This window comes from Bos indicus, chromosome 10 (assembly GCF_029378745.1).
Source record: "Bos indicus isolate NIAB-ARS_2022 breed Sahiwal x Tharparkar chromosome 10, NIAB-ARS_B.indTharparkar_mat_pri_1.0, whole genome shotgun sequence".
Lineage (NCBI taxonomy): Eukaryota > Metazoa > Chordata > Mammalia > Artiodactyla > Bovidae > Bos > Bos indicus.
The window spans coordinates 102,741,260-102,756,483 of NC_091769.1; the positions used below are offsets into that span (position 1 = coordinate 102,741,260).

Consider the following 15,224-nt stretch of genomic DNA (forward strand, 5'->3'; position numbering starts at 1 on the left):
GCTATAAAGTCAAAGTTCTTAGCATTTGTTTGGTATGAAAGTCCAAGTTAACCTTTAGAATCTTCCCTCCTTTAAACTCTTAAAGCATTAAATATTAATAAATTAATAAATATTAATAAATTAGTAAATGTTAATAATATATATCTAATTATTTAAAAGGTTAATATTGATATTACATAATTAACATCTAAAAAACACACGATAAGCATTTAGTTGAATGGAGTATAAACTGAAAGATGTTACCAAATGTTAGAGTGGGGGGAACTACTTCAAAAAGATCAGTATTGCTCACATGAATGCTTAGTATTTTCCTAAAAGTCATATTCAGACGTAATATGGAAAGAGGGAACATGAAGGCTTCGTTCTTAGTACTCACTTGTAATGGTCAAGATAGACATAAAGAAGATACTGTAGACTGTGTTCCAAACAATAGAGAATGAAGTGCGAGTGGAAATCCCATCCTTCTTTGGACCTATAGTTCTGAACAGCGAGGGCATCCTGCATGACACCCCCAACACGGTTTAGTCTGACAAGGAAGAGTTCAAAGTCTTCTAACTCAGATGTAAGAAAAATTCCATTCCTATTGGGAAGGTTTAAATAAAACATGGCAAGTTAAAAAGTTGCTACATTCAGAGCAGACCAGACCATCTCCATTGCTAAGTAATCTCAACTAGTTAAAAACTAGTATTTACAAATAAGACTGCCAATTCTTACCCCATAAATATGTTCTGAAACATGTCTTTTGCTAGTTTCCAATAAAGGTTTCTGCACCACTATAGTATTTTAAGGTAGTAATGAGAGTCTCCAATTATCTTAAATATTTCAGAAACCTAAACTAAATTACTTCCATTTGTTTGTTTTTGACTAGAACTGTACAACCCACTGTGGCTCTTGAAGCTAGATGCTTTATACACTGAGGAATTCACCAAAATATACAGACAAAATCATTAAGAGATTAAAAGCATAATAAAGAGTAACTTAAACAGACCAACTATTAAAGAACAGAAATTTGCATTTAAATATCTCTGTAAGTTTACTGTTAATACATCATGAAAGGCAAAGTTTTAGTCGCTCAGTCGTGTCTGACTCTTTGTGACCCCATGGACTGTAGCCTGCCAGGCTCCTCTGTCCATGGAATTCTCCAGGCAAGAATACTGGAATGGGTAGTCATTCCCTTCTCCAGGGGATCTTCCTGACCCAGGGAGCAAACCTGGATCTCTTGCATTCAGGCAGATTCTTTACCATCTGAGACACCAGAGAAGTCCATACGTACCATTAAAAGAGTACAAAAAGAAAGTATTATGTGCAGTTTAGAGAAACACCACATAGCCACCACCTACATTATAGGACGCTGTACCTGGAAGTCCTTGGAGTGCTCCTCCCCTTTCACACGAGCTTTTCTGCCGCAGAGGTAACCACTATCCGGATTATCATGATAACTGTTTCCCTACTTTCATTCACCAACATGGTTTTACTACCCACGTGTGTAGCCTGAAATATTAATAATATTTGGTTCTGGCTATTTCAAACGTGACATATATGAATGGAACATCCTGGACACGCTGTTGCCTTGTTTCTCCCACTTAACATTGTGTGATTTATCATGTTGATACTACAGCTGTAGCATGTTTTCATTGTTAAGTTTCACTTGTATAGTTCTCACTGTTCCACTGTATGATTATCCCACATTTTATTTTTCTATTCTACCTTTGATAGTCATTGTCCCTAGATTTTTTGTAAAATAAATTTCCCTTTCTGTGACTATAAATAAGAAGGAGCATCTTCTCAAATGTTTACTGGTCATGCATGCTTCCTCTTTTGTGAACTATCTGTGTGCTGGCATCTTTCCCCTCCAGATCCAAGCTCTACTCTCCTGCTGTGTGTCCCCAGAGGCTCGCTCACCTGTGTGGGACGGTCTACAAGAGTCCTGTGCCCTCAGGCTTCTGCTTTGCTTTGTCTTGACCTACGAAGATCCCCGTTAGGAGACAAGAATCGAGAAAAAGGGAGGATGGGGATGCCTTGGCGCACTCTGTGCCGTGTGGCAGCAGGCTGGCTAACGCTGTCCACTGAGGGACACAAGTCCCACCAGGCAGCTCCCCTGGTTTCAGGGAGTGTCGTCTCCCTTTGCCCCACACCAAGCCTCTTAGAAAGCACCCCCTAATTCCATGGTCATGAAGACAGCCTTCTCTATCTTCTAAAAGCATTATGATTTTACATTTAAGTTTTAAAAACTACCTGGAGGGCTCCCTAGTGGTCTAGTGGTTACGAATCTCCATGCCAGTGCGGGCGATGTGAGTTCGATCCCTGGGTCAGGAAGATCCCTTGGAGAAGGAAATGGCAACCCACTCCAGTGTTCTTGCCTGGGAAATCCCACGGACAGAGGAGCCTGGTGGCCTACAGTCCATGGGGTCGCAAAGAATTGGCTACGACTTAGCAACTAAACATCAACAACAGTTACAATACCTGGCCAGCTTATCTAAAATTTCATTTCTCATGTAGTTGTTGCAACAAGTATTCTGATCAACAACATCAACAGTCAGAGGTGGCCATTTATTCTGCTCAAGTGAAGCATAACTACTCTGGGTCTGAAATTCTCCAATCCACAGGATAATGCTGGGCCAATCATGGCGTGCTGTGAGGTATCTCCAGAGGCCTTCAGGAGAATACGAGTTATATCCTAAGTAAGAACAAAATTCATTTTAAAATAGCAATGAATGATGATTACTGACATAAAACTCAACACTAATTGAGCAAACATGATGATCTGGGCAAATACTTAACATAAAAGAAGAATCACTCAGGCCCTCTGCTCCTTTTCCTAGTTCCCTCTTTTGTGCTGTTCGTTTGCTAACGGATAGGTCAGCAGGAGGAAGAGCTAAATGTTGCCTCCTGTTACTACAGTGGTTAAATGAAGCTTGGGAATTACCTGTGTGTTTCATTTATCTTGTCAGCCTTCTTTTTCCCTTTTCTTTTCCTTAGTATAAACAAAAACTTCAGCTGTAATAATAAACGTGAATTTGACACCCTATGAACTACCTCTGTTTACCATTGTTAAGTTATTCCCCAGAGCCCCGGTATGATACAGATTCTCAGTTTACACAAAGAGAAACCAAAGACTATTTTGAAAAACAAAGAACGTCATGGAACCTAGGAAGAGAACTCTTAGCCTTGAAATTTCATATTCATGAACCAGATGATTTTTCTCTTTCACAATCACATTATAAATCCCTTACAAAAACCTCAAGACAAGAAAAAGCTCTCAATATAAAGACTTGCATTCTAAAGCAACTGAGTATTTTTCCCCAAAATGAATTTGAAAATGAAGACACACCAAAATATTCAAATACCAATGCCTAATTTAATCTTCATTCATTCTTTTAGGCTCTTTCACACTTGCCTTCTGGATTTATCCAGGGGAGAAGGATGGATTCTTGTGTTGGCTGATTCCACCACTGAGCCCAATTTAACACAATCCTATGATCTTGCTTGTTAAGTTTATCTTTATGATCATATTTTAGGAATGAGTCCAAAACAGACTTGTGCTTGGAAAAATCTTGTTCCTTTATCCAATACCTAAAAGTGTGATAGGAAATTTTTAAATTTTGGAGGGAAAGGCATCATTCCTTTTTCTCTGCTCAAGAAGTTCTACTCTTTAGGGGAACACAGAATTCAATACTCTTAACTTTGTATTTATTATCTTAGAATATTCTGATATGTACATATTGATCTGACAGGGGATTCCTCAGGCCCTTCTGGATGATACAAGTTTAATTTTCATAGGGAATATGAGCTCAATTCCACATAAGAAGTCCAAGATAACAATTAAAAACTAAGCCTTGTCTATGGTGTTCTTCCTATGTAATAAAAACGGGGCTAATGAGACTACCTGGGTAAAGACTGGATCTGTATATTTTCTTGTAAATGTCCTGAATAAAACTTCTCAACTTGATGCACAAAGTCTACAGTCCTTTTCTCTTTTTCAGAAAAATAATTTTTTTCTTTAAAAATTTCAACCTTGAACAAAAAGCAATTAAAGAAAAAAATCACAAAGAATCAAGAACATTTGCAAAACAAATTCCATGAGATTAAATGCCACTTAAGAATTATATTTTGAATTTCTGAGGCAATGTATGTATTCACACAAATTTTCCGTTAACACAAACGCAAAATGTTCATTTAAATAAAGACAAGGAGTTGTGATACTTTTATTTTACTAGGTATTAGCTGAATGTTAGAGTAATTTGTTTTGAAGTTTCACCAACATTTACTAGAAAACATAAACTACTTGGTCTCACCTTTACCTACCAGAAAGTCCCGTACGCTTTTATCAGCTGTATAGAAGCATATCTTGAGCAACTGGTCTTTTACATTAAAGCCCTGAAATAAACAGAAAATCAAGAAAACTTACATTTTGTAATGGAGCTATTTGAACCTAAATATATGTTCAATACAGAAGTACTCTATTACAGAAATGTGCCCTGTTAGAATTCCACCACTTTCCTGCTCTTGTAAATGTTCATTTTCTACATTTATCAAAATATTTGCAGACTATCTCTAAATCCTTAAGGTGATTTGATTTGCCAGAATGCCAAAGGCAGCACACAGAACAATTTAAGGTAAGGCCCGGCTACCACAGGACCAGAACTACAGGTCTCTGCTATTACGATCCACTTGAAGACAACCGTCAACGCACGTAACAAACCTGACACAGTTTCACCCCTCTGAACTTCCAGAGAATTACCACGGGCAAGACCTCAACCATGCAGATGAGGACCATATCTGCATGGTCCAGGAACCCCATCTCCAGGACATTCCTTTCTCAAGTGAAGTAAAACCATGGAGCACTGAGCAAAGGTATACGCCACTTGAAAGCGCCAATGGCGACATAAGAGAGAACATAGAGAATGTCCCCCAACAAATAATGAGGTCCTCTGCACACTATGAAATGTGTGAAACCTTTTATGAGAAACACCGTTTCCCCTTCTAACCAAAGTACCAAATCTAATAGAGAACAAATGGTGGAAATTCTAACCAAGAATCTCTTCCAGAAAGGTCTTGGCACTAAAGGTTTCTCAGTACTGTTGTCATGATTTCCCAGGAAAAGCCACACACACTTCTCAGTCCTGTGACATGACTACGAATACAAAGCAGTTTTCCTAACAGCCAGACACTGTACTAAACACAGAAGAGAATTTCTTTCATTAGCAACTTTATGATCGGACAAACAAATTTTGCCACTTACCATATTCTTCAAAAGCTCAGAGGCTTCCTCCATGTTGTTCTTTTTCAAACTGTCAAAGACCAAATCTAGGCCTATTCTAATCAACTCCTCAAGTCTTTGAGCAGAATGACTGTTAATCCTGAAGAAAGTTTGTGCCTCTGGTATTTTGTTGTTTAAAATGGCATTGGCAATAACTTCCTAGGAAAAGGAAGAAAAACATCTGCCTTTTGAGTTCCTTTTTATTACCTTAATATGTTTATCAACAAGGGACTTATGTATTTACTGACTACCTCAATAAGAGAATTTTACTGAAGATCTACTACTAGATTTGGGGCTTGGAAGGGGATATGAATTGACCAAAATACAGACTCTGCTCTCCAGGAGCTTTTAGACTAGTGGAAGAAATGCAAATAAAGCACAGATTATAGTACTGCATGATAAGGGGGATGATACAGGTATTTCCAGGGTTCTAGAGAGGAGAGTTCAGAAGAGGAATATCTAAATAAGAGAAATGAATAAAAAAGAAAAGGGTTCCTAGTAGAGCTGACCGATGAAGTAAAAGTTTTAAAGACAAGTAAGTGTGATATATGTTTAATGAGAAAAGAACATGACTTCCAAAAACAGAGAATATTTAATATGCAGAGGCATAAGGGCAAGAAACAGTATCAAGCCTTCAGAGAACTCGAAAGTACTTAATGTAACTAGAGAAAAGGCTGAAGAGAGTAGCAAATGCAACATGAAAGAAAAGTAGAATCTCCATCATAATGGCATGGTGTGTGTGACATGGGTTTTATCCTGAAACTTATGCAGAGCCACTGAAGGATCTTAAAAGCTAGGATGATAAAATCATACAGATGTATTTGGAAGATACATATATTTTAGAAAGGACACACACACATTGGCACACACACACTGGCATGCATGTTTTTGGAGACAGAGTCCACAGCTTTCATCGAAGTGGACTGTAACCTCCCCCCAAATTAAAAATCAGTGATTATGAGTAAAAAGAGCAGAAGGCCATAGATGAAACCTTGGAACACATTGAAAATGGGAAAAACGAGAAATGAAACCAGTGAAGGAGACTGGAAGAGAGAACCCTAAGAGAGTGGAAGGAAAATTAAGTAATTTTTGGTTAGAGAATGAGAGACAGCAAGCGCAGTCACACCAGGCGCTTCCCCGCCCTTGTACCCTGAGAGGCACAACCTCAACCGCAGTGCTTTCACACCCTATCAGTGTGGACCATCGGGGTTAGGCTACTCTGGCCTTGGACTTTTCAATGCCAACATCCTCCAAGAGATTAGAAGAATTCTTCCACTCCCTAGTCAAAAAGAGGGCATCACAGTTTGGTTGTATAAACTTCTACTATAAAAAGAAAGCCAAGTTGATGAGTATAGAAAATCTAACTGGCAAAATATCTTAACTAGAATCTGAGATAGGAATTGAACTGAATATACTTCCAACTATATAATGTCATAACTTTCCTAAGATTGAATCACCAGCAGCAATGTGATTCATTCAAACGTCAGGCAGAACGGACAAGTCCAAAGTACCATGTCCTAGATATTGAAGGAGTGCTAGTTCACGATGGGTTTGGGGTTGGGTGTTTCTCACTGGATCCAAATGGGCAGATCTGGCATAAAGAAAGTGCCTATCTGTATTCTGAATTAAATAAATGAAACTTGTAAACATGTATTTGAAGTTGTACTCAGAGATCCAAAAATCTATAAAACCTAAAAGCCTTTCCAAAGACTCTGAATCACAAATATACAGATTCTAGGGATTTCCCTGGCGGTTCAGTGGTCAAGACTCTGAGCTTTTACTGTTGGGGGTGGGAAGGGGGCAGGATTGATCCTGGGGTGAGGAACTAAGATCCTGCATGCTACAAGTGTGGCCAAAAAAAAAGAAGGAAAATTAATACTATCACATGTTACAATATGGATGAACCAACAAGTATACAGATTTTAAATTCTATTTCTTCTATCATTTTCTCAGATTCTCTGAATCTGAAAAATAGAAGAAGTGATTATTACTCATATTTACCTCAACACTGAGTTTCTCCCATATATTGCTCTCCTTTACTTTGGGGACATTTTCATTTACATCATATTCATCTATAGCATCTGTTAGCTTCCAGGGAAACTTTATCATGAAGGTTCGAAGTTCATCAATGTAGCTGGTCAAAATGTCCACTCCTTTCTGTAGATGTTCATCTAGCTCTATGGAAAACACCAATGTGCCAATTTCATACATAAAGAGTATGAGTGTGTGTGTGTGTGTGAGAGCAGAGAGAGAGAAATAATTCACCATGAGCTATATAACCATAATGAAGTTTACAAAATGGCAGAATTCAAACAGTGTTTTCAGATCAAACAAAAAAATCTGATCTTTTTTCCTATTTACAAGTATCCCCATGTTTTAATATAACCCCCTTCAAAATGATTAGTTCTTCCTGCCAAATTTCCCAGGATTAGAACCCATTTCACTCACTCAATTACACACTGAACTTAGCAAATGGCACTCCGCTGGCTTACGCCCTTTCGTGCAATAGGATCACTTACATCTCTGTCCTGACATAAGGGTAGGATAATTGTCCCTTTATTTCCTGCTTTCTTACCTTCAATGTGAATAAAAAGCTCCTTTATTTGTTTGTTAAGAAAAGATAGTGTAAGGTTAAGTAACTGTTCTGAAAAGTGTTTGCTTTGGGTCTCAGAATCATTTTCTCTAATTGCTGAGCAAAGTAAATCCAATGCTGGTGTCAGCTCTTCCACATCTGAGGAAAAACCAAAGAAAGGACTATGAAGACCACCAGGACACTCCCAATAAAATTAACCTATCCAAAAATACTATGCTCCAATACCTTAAAACATAAGACAAAGACCAATGTCTTACTCTCAAAAAGCTCACAAAACTTTCATGAAGTCTTACTTCCTGCAAACTTCAGGGACTCTATTTATCACTAGTCATTATTTACTGGTATTACTAGTAACTAGGATTTTGATGACCACCTACTCTATTTTAAATACTGTACTTGGTGTTTTATAAATGCTATCTCACTTATTCCATTTAATGACCAGAGAGGTAGGTATTACATCCCTCTTTCCACAGATGAAGACACTGAGGTTTCAAGAGGATAAGTAACTTGTCCAAGCTAATCTGAGCATGAGTGGCACAGAACAAATCTGAATGTAAATCTGCTGATTCCAAAACCATTCTCTTAAACATACAGGTGAAGGCAAGGATGGAGGCCCCTGAATCTTCTGTTTGCCAGCTGCAAATAAAATGCTGCCTGCTCATTCCAGCATCGGCCCCACCTCTAGAACTGCGTCTGTGTGAGAATGATGGAAAACATGGGTTTTACCAAAAGAGCAGGAAAAGCTAATCCTATGCTTATTTCCAGATCTATCCCCACCTTTTAGGGCAGAGCAGTGCAGGTGTGAGTGGAGGGAAGAGTAATCACTGACCACCAAACAGCAGAAGGGAGTAACGACCATACAGTTGCTACTGGAGTTCCCCTCAACACCACAAACCAGGCTTTTCTCTATAAATTTAAGCAGACTTTAAGAAAAAAAAAAAAAGTGCAGCATAAAAAAAAGTTAGCAGTTCAAGAGGGAGGAGGGCAAACTCTGCACTCAAAACAAGAGAATGTCAATTCACACTGCAAGTGAGAACCAATATTACCCTGACTGAAAGGGTAGGCTGCTCTTTTCTCCACTAAAAAAGAGTATAAACTGGTAGAAATTAATCCCAATAATTGTACATATGTGAAATTATACAAACACATAGCATTTATAGCACATTGCCAACAATAGCAAAAATTAGAATCAACCTAAATGTGCAACAGGAGTTTGGTTGGGGAAACTATGGCACAGCCCATATAATGAAATTCTGTGCCACCATAAATAGTACACCTATTGTTATCAAGGAAGATGTCTGTAATACATTATCAAGTGGAAAAAAAGCAAATTATAAAACTTTATGTACATGGGAAAATACATTTTTTACCCTATCCCTCCAAAGAGAGGACTTGCAACGACTATCTGGCTGAAGAATAAAAGCAGAGCTCCTGTTTATTAACAATGAAAGCCAAAGTCTTAAAAAGAAGAGTTGGTAACGTAGCAAAAGCAAAGTCAGGATGAAAACTAAGCCAGCTGCACTGTCACTATATACCTCAGACAGCTGCAGGAGTGGGGAATTTCACAAATGAATTTTATTTTCTTTTGAATAAAATGCTCTTAAATTTCAAGGATCATCTCTTCCTTGCATACTAAAAATACAAAGCACAGTACAGCATATGAATAATTAATATTCAAAGTATAATGAGAGCATTTACAGATTCTTACAATTCTCTCAAGAGTCCAGAAAGGAGACAAAACATTGTGACTGAGTCCTGGCTAGTAAATAAGTCATCAGAAAACATAACAATAATTTGAAAGTGATTAAAAAGGAAAAATGATAAATACAAATGTAGAAGCCTTCATTCCACTTACGTTTTAAATATAAATGGGATGCAAAGTGATCAAACTGATCAGGTACAGAAGATTTTGAGGATGGAGTCAAAAGATTTTCTTTGCTCTTTAAAAAGAAATCTACTGTGTCCAGCTGACGATTTTCTATTCCTGCCTGAAATGGGAGGAGATCGGGAAAAAATTACAATACGAAAAAAAAAGTTGGGATACAAGTTTTTTAAAACTTTACAATTTAATGCACTAACAGAGATACAAGGCTATCTTTATCTTGTAGGAGTACCTGAGTTCTAGTGCAGATTCTGACGACGACTGTGTAATCTAGGGCAAGTCTCTGTAACTTTTTGGAGCAACAGTCTCTGCTTCAGCAGAAACAGGAGGTTAGAAAAGAAAACACTTCTAGCTCTGTGCGTGCTGAATGCTAAGCCGCTTCAGTCACGTCCAACTCTTTGCAACCCAATGGGCTATAGCCTACCAGGAGAATCCATGGGATTCTCCAGAAAAGAATATTGGAGTAAATCGCCCGCCGCTCCTCCAGGGTATCTTCCCACCCATTTTGTAATTCTAAAACCATTCAAAGCTACGTACCTGGGGATCACCCTCACAGTTAAGTTACAATCTATTTGAGTTAAAATATTATAGCAGATTAATACAAAGTTAAACTGAAAAAGCAGGCTAAATACAGACTTCTGTTTCTAACTAGGAATCTGAGGAAACTGTTCTATAAAGAACACTTAAAAATCATAGATTTAAAATTATATATACAGTTGACCCTTGAACAACTAGGGGGTTAGGGACGCTGACCCTCCTACACAGTGGAAAACCCATGTATGACTCTACAGCCCTCCCCCTGAATAAGAGGTTTCACACCCATGTATTCAACCTGCCTTGGATTGCGTAGTACTGTGGTACTCACTACTGAAAAAAATCCCGGTACAGGTGGACCCGTGCAGCTCAAATCCATGCTGTTCAAGGGTCAATGATGGTGCGTGCGTGCGTGCGTGCGTGCGTGCGTGTGTGTGTGTGTGTGTGTGTGTGTGTGTGTGTGTTTATATCTTTAAATGCTCAGTTGAACTGAAAAGAAAGTGAGAAAAATCCTCAGAATTAAAAATAAATTTCTGATGGCCTGAAGCAGGGGTTGAAAAATAGGACGAACCAACCAAATTCAGTTCCTGCCTGTCTTTGTTTTATAGGAACACAGCCACATCCATCCACTTACACACTGTCAATGGCTACAATGGCACATCTGAGTAGTTATAACAGAAACCTGCCTGGGGTCTCTGGCCCTGGACAGAAGTTTGCCACGCTGAGGCTAAAGCACTGCACTGAAGAAATCACCTGAAGAGCCTGTTCAAACGTGGGCCGCTGAGTCCAGTCCCCAGAGATTCTGATTTCCTAAGTCTGGGGTGGAGCCTGAAAATCTGCATCTCTAATAAATCTCCAGAAGATGTGATGCTGCTGGTCTGGGGGCAACACTGAGAATCCAAGGGGTGAGTTCTGGGTACGAGGCCAGGCAGGCTGGGTGGGAAGTACTGGTGAAAGTTATGTGCGGAGGAAAAGAAAAGAAGAAAGAGACTTCCCTGAGGGAGACAAGAAACAGACCCTGACTTCACACTACACAGTGAAAGGAAGAACTAAACTGTGTGTGCTTAAGGAAGAATACGGCTGCCAACAGTTACCAAGTTTGCAACTTTCAAATAGTTCAGCAAAAGTAAGTAACATACAGTCAGAACAACCGTGGCAAACTGTTTTGTCAGTCACTCAGTGTCCCGACTCTGTGTGACCCCATGGACTGTAGCCTGGCAAGCCCCTCTGTCCACGGGACTCTCCAGGCAAGGACACTAGAGTGCACTGCCATTTCCTTCTCCAGTGGCAAAAGGTTAACAGTTGGTAAACAGAAAAGAGATAAATGGATTTTCATTTTATAACTTTTACAATTGTTCTATACATTTGAAAAGTTTCAAAATAACATATTTAAAAATAATGACCAAATAGTAATTCTAGAAATAATAAATAAATAAAAATTGAAACTAGATACTCAGCGGATATATTGAATACCAGATTAGACCTATCTGAAAAGAGAAATAGTGAGCTGAATTACCCAAAGACTCAAAGAGATTAAGATAAACTGAGCCAAGTATGAAAATTCTAACTACTTCTGATGAAAGAACACTGTGACAACTGGAAAATGCACATTCAACTTTCACAAGGAACATTTATGAAAACTGAGTGTTTAGTAGGCTATACCTGAGTCTCAACAAAGTAACTCCTTTGTATGCTGTGGGAGATTAAGGCCAAAACAATGCTGTAATACCACCTAATCCTAATTAAACTTACTACATGGACACACAACGTCTAAGGGCAGAGGCTCTGCAGTCACACTGCTTGGGTTCAAACCCTGGCACTACCAGTTACAATCCAAGTACATCTGAATTAGGATTCCTAACCTCTATGTTCCCTCAACTGTAAAATGGAAATAATAATAGTTTTTATCTATAGGTAAGAAAATGAGCTAGCACCTGATTATTAACATTAATATTTAGAAAAAATAACTATAGGAAATAACCCAAGAGTAAACATGATTACTTTGGGATAACAGATTTATAAGAGACTAATTTTTTTTTTCCCATTCTTCAATTCTCTATAATAAATATTTTGTAGTACATGAAGATACGTCTTTCAATAAACGGTAGTGGTCACTGAAAATCTACATCCAGTTTTGGGTCCTTTCCCCTTACCATATATAAAAATTAATCAAAATACATCAAAGAATCAGATGAAAAAACAAACAATAAAACTCATAACTTTATAAAAGTAAATTTTCATGACCTCACAGAATAGGCATTGGTTACTTAAGATATGACACCAAAAGCACAAGTAACTGAAAAACAAAACTCCCTAAAACAGGTAAACTAACTTCATCAAAATTACATACTTATGTTTCAAAGGACACCATCAAAAACGCTGGAAGTAAAACCCATAGAATAGGATAAAATATCTGTAGGTCAGACATCTCATAAGGGTCTAGTATCTAGAATATGTAAAGAACCCTTAGAACACAACAATAAAGACAAATCACTCAATTACAAAATGAACAAAGGATTTAAGTAGACATTTCTCCAAAGAGACATATAATACAAACGGCCAAAAAGCACATGAAAACTGATCAACACACTAGTCATTAGGAAAACGCAAGTATAAACTACAATGAGATAACACGTCATGTTGCCTTCACAGTCACTAGGATGGTTATGATACAACAAAACTGGACAAAACAAGTGGATCTGGAGCTATCGGAACTCCTTTACCTTACTCTGGGAATGTTCAATAGTGCAGCCACTGGGGAAAACAGTTTGGTGGTTCTTCAAAAAGTTAAGTAACTTGCTAACTCTACTACCAGGAGAAACGAAAAAATAACAGTGATAACAAAAACTAGTACACCACTTTTCATAGTAGAAGAATTCTTAATAGCAAAAAAGGAAAAACCACCTGAATGTCTATTGATGATGAATGGATTAAAAATATGTGCTATATCCACATAATGCAAAGCTACTCAGAGTCCTGACATATGCTACAGGGATGGACTCTGAAGACAAGCGAAGTGAAAGAAGCCATCCCCAAAGGCCAACAGACAGAGCAGATCAGTGTGTGGAAATGAGGGTGTGTACAGAGTCGGGAGTGACTGCTACTGGGGTGAAAAAAGTGAGACAGTGAAAACACCAGACAGAGCGGATGGTTGTACAAGTCTGAACATACTAAAAACCCCTCGTAAGTGAATGATACTCCTACCCATAGACAGGTGAATGTTATGGTATGTGAATTATATCTCAATAAACCTGCCACTAAAAGATGAGTCTGGTATGTAACTTTATTAACTTCTAGTTTTCAACCTTTCCATGTGGTATAGTAGAAAGTGCCCCGAGTTTGATTCTGGCTCCTGCCATATTAGTACAGCTATGGACCACGCAATGGTTTTGAGTTTTTCATCAGTAAAATGACATGAATACAAACTTACCAACTGTCACCTGTGGTTATTTTAGCACAATTTAGAGGATGCACAGAGAGTGTGAACTACATTGTTGCTGCTTAGTCCCTAAAGTCCTGTCTGACTCTTGCAACTCCATGGACTGTAGCCCACCAGGCTCCTCTATCCATAGGCTTTCCCAGACAATACTGGAGTGGGTGAACTAAAAAATGCTGTATAAATTCAGGTATGTCACTACAACAGCAGGATAAGAGTGGTGGGGAAGATAAAGCAGGAATGAGTGCTCACTCCTGCTTGAGCTTCCCATGGCTTGATTCCACTGCATTTATTCTCATTAGCTTATTGTTGCCTCCATCTTTCGTAACTTTTTCTTTCTTTAGTTCAGTTCAATTCAGTTGCTCAGTCATGTCCCACTCTTCGTGACCCCATGGACTGCAGCACGCCAGGTCTTCCTGTCTATCACCAACTCCTGGAGTTTCCCCAAATTCATGTCCATTGAGTTGGTGATGCCATCCAACCATCCCATCCTCTGTCGTCCCCTTCTCCTCACGCCTTCAATCTTTCCCAGCATCAGGGTCTTTTCAAATGAGTCAGTTCTTCGCATCAGGTGGCCAAAGTATCCGAGTTTCAGCTTCAGCTTCAGTCCTTCCAATGAATATTCAGGACTGATCTCCTTTAGGATGGACTGGTTGGATATCCTTGCAGTCCAAGGGACTCTCAAGAGTCTTCTCCAACACCACAGTTCAAAAGAATCAATTCTTCAGTGCTCAGCTGTCTTTACAGTCCAACTCTCACATCCATACATGACCACTGGAAAAACCATAGCCTTGACTAGACAGACCATTGTTGGCAAAGTAACGTCTCTGCTTTTTCATATACCATCTAGGTTGGTCATTCCTTTCCCTCCAAGGAGCAAGCGTCTTTTAATTTCATGGCTGCAGTCACCATCTGCAGTGATTTTGGAGCCCCAAAAAATAAAGTCTGACACTGTTGCCTATGAAGTGATGGGACCAGATGCCATGATCTTTGTTTTCTTAATGTTGAGTTTTAAGCCACCTTTTTCACTCTCCTCTTTCATCAAGAGGCTCTTTAGTTCTTCTTCACTTTCTGCCATAAGGGTGGTGTCATCTGCATATCTGAGGTTATTGATATTTCTCCCGGCAATCTAGATTCCAGCTTGTGCTTCTTCCAGCCCAGCGTTTCTCATGATGTACTCTGCATATAAATTAAATAAGCAGGATGACAATGTACAGCCTTGATGTACTCCGTTCTCTATCTGGAACCAGTCTATTGTTCCATGTCCAGTTCTAACTGTTGCTTCCTGACCTGCATACAAGTTTCTCAAGAGGCAGGTCAGGTGGTCTGGTATTCCCATCTCTTTCAGAATTTTCCAGTTTATTATGATCCACACAGTCAAAGGTTTTGGCATAGTCAATAAAGCAGAAATAGATGTTTTTCTGGAACTCTCTTGCTTTTTCCATGATCCAGTGGATGTTGGCAATTTGATCTCTGGTTCCTCTGCCTTTTCTAAAACCAGTTTGAACATCTGCAAGTT

At 38.8% G+C, this 15,224-nt stretch overlaps 1 protein-coding gene across 4 annotated transcripts in view; it reads right to left on the reverse strand.

Annotated features, from left to right (window-relative positions):
* SPG11 (SPG11 vesicle trafficking associated, spatacsin) overlaps positions 1 to 15,224 on the reverse strand; it is an 88,123-nt gene that overhangs the window by 60,051 nt on the left and 12,848 nt on the right. For all 4 annotated transcript variants that reach the window (XR_011569057.1, XR_011569058.1, XM_070798035.1 and 1 more), the window contains exons 8-16: positions 9,709 to 9,841; positions 7,836 to 7,991; positions 7,262 to 7,437; positions 5,243 to 5,419; positions 4,306 to 4,377; positions 3,887 to 4,014; positions 3,398 to 3,573; positions 2,464 to 2,677; positions 377 to 580 (exon numbers count right to left, since the gene is read on the reverse strand). Coding sequence is in view for 2 of the 4 variants with exons in the window: in XM_070798035.1 (XP_070654136.1) it covers positions 377 to 580; positions 2,464 to 2,677; positions 3,398 to 3,573; positions 3,887 to 4,014; positions 4,306 to 4,377; positions 5,243 to 5,419; positions 7,262 to 7,437; positions 7,836 to 7,991; positions 9,709 to 9,841 (1,436 nt within the window). In the remaining 2 variants the exon portion in view is untranslated. The remainder of the gene's footprint in view (positions 1 to 376; positions 581 to 2,463; positions 2,678 to 3,397; positions 3,574 to 3,886; positions 4,015 to 4,305; positions 4,378 to 5,242; positions 5,420 to 7,261; positions 7,438 to 7,835; positions 7,992 to 9,708; positions 9,842 to 15,224) is intronic.